This window comes from Poecilia formosa, unplaced genomic scaffold, assembly GCF_000485575.1.
Source record: "Poecilia formosa unplaced genomic scaffold, Poecilia_formosa-5.1.2 Scaffold15, whole genome shotgun sequence".
Lineage (NCBI taxonomy): Eukaryota > Metazoa > Chordata > Actinopteri > Cyprinodontiformes > Poeciliidae > Poecilia > Poecilia formosa.
In genome coordinates this window covers 1,922,529-1,932,998 of record NW_006799954.1, presented here as the reverse complement: position 1 = coordinate 1,932,998, position 10,470 = coordinate 1,922,529, and the positions used below count along the sequence as shown (strand labels likewise).

The following is a 10,470-nucleotide window of genomic DNA, read 5'->3' as shown; positions in this document are numbered from 1 at the left end:
AGATATATATATATATATCTCAAATCAATGGGTGTATTTTTTTAAACTAAGTTACTGATAAACTAAGTTACTGATGTTAGTTTTAGATGGGGATGAAAAGTATGAACAAAACAAGAAAAAACAAACAAGAGTATAAAAACTGTCTTTGTTTTTTGTTTTTTAAAAACAGCATAAAAAGCAGAAGGAGCAAAATCTAAGTTTGGTTGTAAAATAGATTTCTGATGATAAAACTCATTTGATTTAATAGACAATAAATGGAATAAAGAACAATTTGCTATGTGGTGACTTGTTAAATGCAGTCATTTTGTGTGCTGGGACTTGATTGTGTTAAACTGGGTAACTCTACAAATTCCCAGCTAAGGGTTGAAATATCTTTGGAGCCTTTTAGTATTCTTTACTTTGTTGAACTCGCTCTCTGACAGAACAGGTTTATGGACAGCTGGTTATGTATCTGCTCAAACCGCTTGAAGTCAGCATGGTAATATACATAGGTTTTGACTTCTCACAAGAAATCTAAGATCTTCCCTTTAGAAAACTGGAATAGAAATACAAGATGTAAACTGTATGTTCTAATGCAGCTAGCAATAAATTCTGGTTGAGGCCAGAGCAAAATGTTCTACTATCAGGGCTAATTGTTGCACCAGTCCCCCCTACTGCAAGATACCCCTAGAACTTGATCACTGTTCTTCATAGGATGGTATTTTCAGGCTTGCAAACTTCTTCCCCTTTTGTCTAAATGGAACTATTATAATTACGCTTCAGTTTATGTTTTATAAGATCAGAACATGTATCTAAAATAAAAAAAAGTATATTTTTTGTGAGTGTAATTGCAAACTGTGATGTGATTATTTTGCTATTGGAGTAAAGACTTTTTTCACACTCAGTGGCTTTTCAGCAAAAAATGGGTACATCACTCAAGCCACTATTATTGTTGGTTTTAATAAATGGGATGCATGTTAAATTGCACTGTGTGCAGACAATAGAGGGAACATAGTGCAACTATATGTTGCATAATTAGTTTTAATAAATGGGAAGTATGCTAAATTGAAGTAGGTGCCTGCCAACAATAGATTAGTCTCTTAAATTCAATTGAGTCCTGTGGAGGGAGCTGATGATTAGGGCATTATATAAATCACAAAGATTTACAACACACTGATTTCCCATTTCCTTTTCCCCCTCACTCTTATAATCTTTATCTATTTTTGAATGTTCTCTGTAATGTCTGCACCCAGTGCAATTTTGCATGCTTTCTATTTCTGTAAACCAATTTTGGCAACAGGAAATACTTACAACAGAAAAGAAAAATGTTTCCCCCTGCTGTTCAAATGTAGACTATTTATTTCCCGATATAGTGTACCTACAGGCCATAATCATAATAGACACAACTAGGACACAAGACTGTACCAAAGTACTTTACTGTGTTCTAAACTGTATAGCCATATTCCCAGTTTCCTTTTTTCCCACGTGTATTTTTATTCTGCGAACCCTCGTTTGATCATAATCTTTGATTCTACAATGACATTAATGGTAACTGGCGTGGCTTTGACGTTTGTTTCTTTTCTTCAGAAGAGGAGAAAGGAGGAAGAAAAGCGCCGACGTCACAAAGGGTCTCACACGTGTTGCTGCCTTCATGGCCAAATTGAAGCTCGGAAATACGACAAACTATTGACATTGGCGCATTTAATAACATCCCTTTAAAAGTTCCGAAATGCCAACATCAATTTTGGAGACAAACTAGCGATTTGCGTCATAACTTTTCTCCATGTGCTACATATACGTGAGAACTGGCGCTGGTGACGACAGAGACGTCTGAGATTTACGATAGTACATAAAAGTATCAACACCCAAAGCAGGTTCCGTGAAGGGGAGGAGAGGATATTCATTTGCGCTTTGTCTCCCAACAACATCACTGTCTGTACAGTAGGGCAGACTTACTTTGCTATAATAAATTATTACCGAGGTGATTTAGCAACCGGGTAAAAATGCTCCAGTCTCTAGCCAGCAATTCTTGTGTGCGTTTGATACAGAATCATAAATCGACGTGGTATTTCGTATCTTTAATATTGGGCTATCTCCTTTATCTCATATTCGGCGCCGTCGTCTTCTCGTCGGTCGAACTACCGTACGAAGACCAACTGCGTCAGGAGCTGAGGGCCGTCAAAAAGCAGTTCCTCTTGGAAAATGAGTGTCTGTCCGAGGAGCGACTGGAGCGGTTTTTAAAGAAAGCCCTAGACGCCAGTAATTATGGGGTTTCTATTCTCAATAATGCCTCGGCTAACTGGAACTGGGACTTCACCTCTTCGCTGTTTTTCGCCAGCACGGTGCTGTCCACCACAGGTAGGTCACTGCTGTATGATGCTTTGTAGTCACTGTCCTCCAGGTGCGCAGCAGAATCTACGGAGTCATCCTCACGTAATATGTCTGTTTGACTTTAAGTACATCATACAGAACCCTTAAGTGTTGCCATGTTGGTAATAATAATAATAAATATATAGGCCCTATAGTAAAATGCATTTAATGTCAATTAATTATTAATCTTCATTCAAATTTTGCATCTATTTTACAAAACAGAAAGCCACTTTAAGACAGAATTTGGCCTGTATTACAATTTTTGTCGTCTTCTTTTACCAAACACTTGGCAATTGCATTTTAAATGATGACCTTTTTAAAGACGTGTCCTCCAATTTAGAACAGGAAATGTACGCTGTCATACTCCACATGGCTGCAGCAGTTATTTAAGGTTGCAACATACAATCCGAATGATATATCCTGTGGTAATAGTTGTCTGGGTTCATAACATTGTGATTTTATAGACTGATCTGTGTAATGCAGAAGTCGGTCTAATCTCTTCCATTTTTATATTGATAAATTATTTTGACCTTTTGTTACTGGAAATTAGACACTCTTGGCTTGTAATTTGTGCACTACAGTTTTATTACAAAATGCACCTCACTTCAATAACTTAGGATATTTTAAAAGCTACACCTCAGAAAAGCATGTAAAGCTTACGATGTCGTACTTTTGCACCCACATTACAACATGGCTTCAAATCTGATCTCAAAAGAACATCAACCTAATCCTGTCTAAACCTCAACTTCATTTCGTAACTACTTATTTTCTCAAATAACAGTGTGACTTAAACCTGTCACTGCTCATGTATTTTTGGGATTTTTTTTAGTTGACCTTCACTAGTATAAGATCTTCACGGCAAAACCTTGAGCAAAACTGTCACATTTTAACAGTCAGATGGTATTTATGCACACATTTAAAACAAAAAATATGCAATATTCCAACTGTTTTTCTTTCAAACAAACAAACAAAAAGACAGCAATAAGCCTTACCATTACTGCAATAATATATTAGTCGATTGCTTCTGGCAGGCAGAAAAGAAAACTGTTCACTTTCTCCTGGAATGTGAAAACTGTTCACATTCCAATCCTGTGGCTAAAGCTTCCTATCCAATCTGTCTGTGGTGAAATGTTTCTGTTGAGAATGGGAAAACTGGTCAGAGAAAAGGTTTGGAAACTCACAGAGTCACACCCATGGATACCGGAGGTGCCCATTGCTCACTGAATACATATGCAAGTTATCTACTTGGTTTATTTGTTTGCGTCCTGGCGGTCCAGGGGGAGAGGGTGTTTTTTTTTTTTTTTTGGTGTATTAGAAATATTTCAAAGCAGAAATTTTACCTTTCATTTGGAATTAGGACAGGAGAAATCCAGTTGATAGACAGTGCACAGCAACATGAGGTGGAGGGACTGGTTTTGCATTACCATTATTTCTTCTGGCAGCCAGAAAAAAAAAAAAAGAAACATTCACTTTCTCCTTTGTCGTAATAGTAGGACTTTGTAATTCTTATGATTAAAAGTTGGACCAAGTTAAATGAATATCCAAATAAAATTGTAAAAGGTGAGTTGCACATAAAGAGGAAAAAAAACTGACTTAGAGAAATATATTCTTGACAAGTGAAAAGTAAAATCCAGTGCTAAAGTACGAAGTCACAATGTCATACAAATTTATAAGGGTGCCATTAAATGTGTCCTAACAGGCCCAATATATCACTCTAACGTGTAGCAGTTATGACTACCTGGTAACTTCCTGGTTCTGGTTCCTTTCTGGATATGGTTTTATCTTACAGAAGAATAAACATTGGTGCAGCTGTGCACCAGTCGGACCTCTGAAACCAGAAAAGCTAAATGGAAGTGATTCTTCTCTTAAAGGACGATAACCCTTGGGGAGATTTTCAAAAAACACCCAAATCACTCTCAGGCTTCTAAAAAAAGATTTGATTCGGTTTAGTACATGAGTTTTCTTCTCACATGTGGAATCCTATTAATACTATCCTTACAGGTGTTAGGAAAATAAAATTAAAATATGCTAGTTTTTAAACTTAACCATATGTACAATATTACATAAAATCATCAGCGTTTTAAAATAAGAACATTGCGTTCCAAATTGCCTATATGTTACTTTAGGTTTAATGCAGGAATCTGTTTTTTTAATGAATCGCTCAGAAACAGATGCTAGGCAGTTCAGATAAAAAAAAAAAACAGGATGGAAAAGACAAGTTCTGTCTGTTCACAATCAAATTCTTTGGTGATTGTCTAGGGGTAAGGAAGACTCTTAAAACCTGGAGAAAAACAAAACAAGGTCAAAGTGAAAAATAAATCTCTTTCTGACAACTAGGGTCTTTGTTCAAATGTTTAGAAAGGGAGGAACAGGAGATTCCAGATGTAGCTGACATGAGAAAATCCTGTTTGAAAATCCTGTGTGCTCTCTCTGACTCTTAATCACACTGGACCTTTGCACTTTCTCTCTCTTCATTTTTGGTTATTGAATAGGTCTCAAAGAAGGTGACAAAATCATTTAGACCATCCCATCTAGGTAATTTGAAACTGCTTAGAGGTTTAGAAGGAGAGGACATACCTTCAATGCATATGTTAAAATTAGGACTACACCTCTTAATAAAAACCTTCACTTCACAGAAGCAAATCGAATTGCTTTGTTTGCAGCCGCACAAGCAGTTCCCAAAGGCGCCTTTGCTTTTTCTCTTATTTTTGTATTTTGTTCATTTTTCTATTTTTCTCAGGTAATTAATGCCTGTTTTATGGTTTGGACTTCTTGATGGTTTGGGTGTGATGCTGATCTGTTTTTCTGTGCATTTAATTGTCTGAATAAAACCCTAGATATGTCTGAAGTTGCATGGCGACTGGTTGCTCTCTGTGTGGTTTCCACTTTGTACATGCGGAGCCCTGAATTTGGGACACTAGAGGAACATTTTATTCCTCTAATTTAACACAGGTAAAAAAAAAAGTAGGTAAACAGATGTTCTATGAAAGGGCCTTAAGTTTAAACAAGATGGTGGGGAGAGTGCAGCCTTTTCCACAGCTCTCAGAAACTTAGACTGTTAGACCAAAGGTTAACATTTTTTACAAGGCAGGAATTCAAATAGTTCGACTTAGAAAATAGGTACTGTGAAAAGGAAGTAAAGAAGAAGCCAAACCTGAAATAAATTGTTTCTAAGGGAACTGAAATTTTCTATGGTTCTTCATTCCAACCGTGCTGCTGAAACTTTCCACCCAACCTGTCTGACTTCAGATGCTTTTGTTGAGAATTAGAGAACTGGTCATAGAAAGAGTTTGTGAAACTTGCAGAATCAGACACCTGAAAACCTGAGGTGTTGCATTGCTGGTTTTATTAAGTGCTCATTGAATACATATGTAAATGTATTATCTCCCTACCTTCTTCATATTGCTTCTTGAAAACTTGAAGGAATTGAATACTTTCCACCAAAACTATGTATCGGAACACAATTACTGGACACCGAAAATAAACTGTGCTCTCTTGTTGCTGAAGCAAACTTTTATGCTGATTAATATTCTTTGTTTCAACAGGTTACGGTCACACAGCACCGCTATCAGATGGCGGCAAGGCCTTCTGCATTATTTACTCCGTGATTGGCATCCCGTTTACCCTCCTCTTCCTCACTGCCGTTGTGCAAAGGATCATGGTCTTCAGCACTCGGCGGCCCATCACGTACATCCACACACGGTGGGGTCTGTCCAAGCAGCTTGTGGCCATTGTTCACGCCACCCTACTGGGCATGTTGGCCGTCTCGTGCTTCTTCCTCATCCCGGCGGCCATCTTCTCTGCTCTGGAGGAGAACTGGAACTTCCTGGAGTCCTTCTATTTCTGCTTCATTTCACTCAGCACCATTGGCCTCGGAGACTACGTACCCGGAGAAGCGGCCAATCAGAAGTTCAGGGAGCTGTACAAAGTGGGCATCACTGGTGAGTGCTGATGAGAGGGTGGTAGTGGTGTTGCATAGCTGATGCATCTGAAACTCTTAGTCCTCTGTTTTTGTATCAGTTGTAAAATGTAGAGTCATGATGCTGCCTTGATTATTATGTTAATCTGACTGATAACTAGTTTTTTTTTGTTTTTGTTTTTTTACTATTACTTTCAGTTTTATTCGGGTTTGTATTTTTAAACCACATAAATACTTTGATTTACCTCTAAGGCTCTTTATAGAAGAGTAGATACACTATAAAGGCCATTTTTACTTTACTTTTTTTTTTTTTACAAAAAAGATAGTTTTGTTGTGTCATGTGGCACACTTGCAACAAAATAAACACGATTATTACATAAGAAATCACTCAACAGAATATCTTTTTTAAATAGAAAAATCCAGTCCTTGTCTAACCCAGTGTGGTCAATTTGCCTGATCAAAAAAGAAAAGGGAAAAGATAGTATTTTGATGTATACTTGGACCAAGGCTGCACGGTATTAGAAAATCTTGCAAAGGTGATAATATTAGTAAATAATGCAACGATGACATCAGATGCAATATCTGCTTATTTTATTCTTTTCACTCCTTCTCCTCTGACCTTTAGCTTTTTGTGCAATTCAATTAGTGTCCAATGTGAGCATCTGCTGCCGTGAGACTCTGTCCAACCAGCTAAATATTACATTAGCATCATGATGCACCCACCGCCATGTTCACTGTGGCTGTGGTAGTCTATTGGTTAGGTTCGGTGTTCTCTTTTTGTCAAATTTAACGTTAGGAATTGTGCTCTAGAGTTCAAGTAAAGTAAAACTAAGCCCTTGTTTTCTTTTAACATCTTTTCAATAATGAACTTGTAAGATAAATTCATCTTAATGGTAAATTGTGGAAAGGTGAATATTAATAAATGCAAAGTCTGGTTATGCTGTAAATGCATCCCAGAATCCTTAGCACCCTTAATGTTAAACCTTTTACCTGCAGTGATTCACTGAATTCTTCTTTGCTTGCATTGGGTGAATATAAAACCACTAAAATCCCATTAAAATTGAGTCGTATTACATAAAATATCTAGAGTGAAATACTTTCATTTTCTCAAGTTAGGCATGCAGGATGAAAAGTTCCATTTTATGACATCTAGATGATTTTATGATGGTGAGCTTCGACCTGCATACGTGGAAAGCAATCAACTAGGTCATCTTCTTGACCTGTGTGTGAAAGCCGCATTAATGACGTTCGTTCTCTGTTATATCACCATAAACATGCAGCAAGTACTAAAAACAGGGATCACAGACAAAATGAGTTATCAAAAAAATGACCAAATCAGAGGAAACAAAAAGCAAATATCACATTTAACACAGGACCAAATTGTCATTACTAAAGCATGAGTATAGAAGAGAGGTACAGGCTGACTTTTCATTAGTTTTGACCTGTCACCTACAAAGAGTGTGTTTTCTGTGGGTGAAATAGGTATGCTTATTTGTTCTATGTCAGTGCTACAGTGTTTTTCAGATGTCATAAAGAAAAGACTGATACAACTGAACATGAAAAAGTACTTAAAAGCAATTATAACAATTAAATAATGCTGATAAGTAGAGCTGTCACAGTCTCGTGCAAGTCATGTGTTACTGATATCAAAATATACCAATGTTCTAAGAAGTTACTTCCGCGAAACTGCTGTAAGATGCATAGATTAGCGATCAGAAATATTTCTGGTCCTTGAAAACACAGTCATGGAAACCAGCTCTTAGTGTGACACTGTTTTAAATACTATGCTTGGCAGGGCAAAATAGGTCATTGTTTTAAGCACCATCCAAAAACCTGATAAATTAATCACTTAACATCAACTTGTTACTCTGTAAAGAGAACAATAAGCTAAAGCTTACTGGCATCCTAGATCAAAATGATCTTACATGTGTTATAGAAATCATGTCTCTGCAATATTTATATTTTTTGCAGCTGTAGGAATAATTGCTACTTTTTTGTTTCAAATAAGAGCAGTTAGATATTTTAAATATTCGCATAAATATCACAATACCCTGTAATTGAGCAAAACTAAATTTAAGTGCTACTGCACTTTTTTTTTTTTTTTTTTTTTGCATGTTTGCTTGTTGCACCTTTTTACTAATTAGGGGTTGAAAAAAAAAAAAATTCATTTACATTAAGAATTTAGAAACAAGGTGTAGTAGCTGGAATGTGTGGTTATTCTCACATTTTTTCATGACAGCTGATGAGAATTTCTGCTGGAACCCACACAACTGCAGATTTCTAAACAAAATACAGTACACAGCTCATTAAAAGTGGCGAGTAGTTGCTGAGAAAGCAGCATCTGACATTTCCCTGTGTGTTTCAAACCATAACAAGATGGTGCTGCACTCAAACTGGGCCGTGGCCTACTGGAGGCATTGAGGCATGGCCCGCATTTTCCAGGAGACTCGCACAGCTTGCTGTCAGTGGCCCTGTTAGGGGCTAATAGTGCCTTGAATAAAACTCAGTTTGAGAGCGCGGAGTCTTGACAAGCTGTGGGTGTGCACAAATGCCAAGAGCTGCTGTAGTGAACAGCCTCCGACATGTGTGACGTGGGTGTGTGGCGCGCAGCAGCCAGAGAGGTGACGTCAGTCAGCAGGAACAATGTGTCAGTCTGTAGGAGGAGAAGTCTCCAACAGAACGCACTTGTTTGCAAAAAATAACATCAGCTGTACAACTTCCTTTAGGCAAAACGAGTGTAGGAAGTGACATCACCTGTATTTGCATAAGCAGTATGTGACCCTGGATTAAAACAGTTTTGTTTTGTTGCTGCCTGTGCTGACAAGCAGTCAGTGCTTTCTCAATCAGATACAGACATCAGGCCAACAAGAAACTCTCACAAGAATACAGTTGTTGATGAATCGACAGATTTTTCAAACTTTAAGTTCAGTAATGTTAATACAGATGTATTCAATGCCTAAACACACCTGAAAACAGACTTGGGGCATAGTCTGTAGACTGTCAAGAAAGGCACACCCTTGCGTCCTAATGTCATGGATAGCTAACTACTGCCCTCTTGTGGTAGTGTAAAAAGTAACAGATTTTGGGAATGTTAAAACATGCAAATCTCGCTTCAACGGTTCTTACTCTAATTACTTGTTGTAATTACTTCTTGCGTTTCTCTCCCCAGTTTACCTCATTCTGGGTCTGATAGTCATGCTGGTGGTGCTGGAGACCTTCTGTGAGCTGCAGCAGCTGAAGCAGCTCAGGAAGATGTTCTACCTGAAGAAGGAGAAGCCCCAGGACCGCCTCGCCATTTTGGAGCATGACCACCTCTCCTTCACCACCGTGTCTGACAACACAGGCGGCAAGAACGAGGCCAAAGCCAAGACGTTTGTCAGCGTCCCGACTCTGGTCTCTCCCAATGATGATCCAATGATCCAGTAAAAAAAAAAATGACCACAAAGGATAATGGAGGGGAATAAAAACGAGGAGATTAACTCATAGTAGAAGACAGCATGAGTAAGAACCAATCATGGCTTTAGGTAAATTGTAGTCAAAGCTAAAATCGTTTAGGTCTGCAGAGATCAAGCAAACAATGCCAACTACGAAACCACAAAACTGACAGTAGAGATAGTGTTATGCAGCAGAGAGTTTATCTACATAATAAAAGTGAAATTAATATTTTAACAGCAGCTATAAATACAAAGTCAGTGATAAAAGGAAAGTCCTCTGCTGTATTTATGACTCACAAAAGCTAAGCGCCTTTAAAAGCTACATTATTTATGGTACACTTAGGAATTTTTGATGAAGTAATTCGTCTCTTACGACTAGTACGACTAGGTCGAAGACGGAAAGCCTTCCGCCACAAATTAGGACATAAGCATATATGTGTCTTTTAAATAGAGTTTTTTAGACAGGTCTTTGTACATAATTGGGAGAATGTTTTAAATGTAGGGTATGAAGTCGAAGCAGAACTTTACCTGATATCTAAACAACAGTTGCTGATGCTATATCGTGGCCTGTTTTGATTCTTTTTGATTTTGGGGCATTTTTTTTTATTTCTCTGATTGTAAGCTGCTGAAACAGAGAGCTTTACAGACCCTTTATAGATGTCAGTATTCATTTAATTATTGATTTTTAAAATAAAAAAATGTGGGTCGCGCAATTGATTCAAAGAGTTACATAAGAACTGGTTTATCAGTTTTATTTGCCGTAAATTT

At 37.6% G+C, this 10,470-nt stretch overlaps 1 protein-coding gene across 1 annotated transcript; it reads left to right on the top strand.

Annotated features, from left to right (window-relative positions):
- The first annotated feature begins 1,835 nt into the window (after positions 1 to 1,835).
- On the top strand, positions 1,836 to 9,703 carry kcnk1b (potassium channel, subfamily K, member 1b). The gene is made up of 3 exons (XM_007546184.2): positions 1,836 to 2,337; positions 5,895 to 6,290; positions 9,438 to 9,703. Exons 1-3 carry the CDS (start codon positions 1,983 to 1,985, stop codon positions 9,692 to 9,694), a joined length of 1,008 nt encoding a protein of 335 aa, XP_007546246.1. The 5' UTR covers positions 1,836 to 1,982; the 3' UTR covers positions 9,695 to 9,703.
- The last annotated feature ends 767 nt before the right edge of the window (positions 9,704 to 10,470 follow it).

Coding starts and splice junctions, on each gene's coding strand:
- kcnk1b (XM_007546184.2), top strand. CDS start 1,983: ATGCTCCAGTCTCTAGCCAGCAATTCTTGTGTGCGTTTGATACAGAAT. Junction 2,338..5,894: donor CACGGTGCTGTCCACCACAG/GTAGGTCACTGC, acceptor TTGTTTCAACAG/GTTACGGTCACACAGCACCG. Junction 6,291..9,437: donor GTACAAAGTGGGCATCACTG/GTGAGTGCTGAT, acceptor TTCTCTCCCCAG/TTTACCTCATTCTGGGTCTG.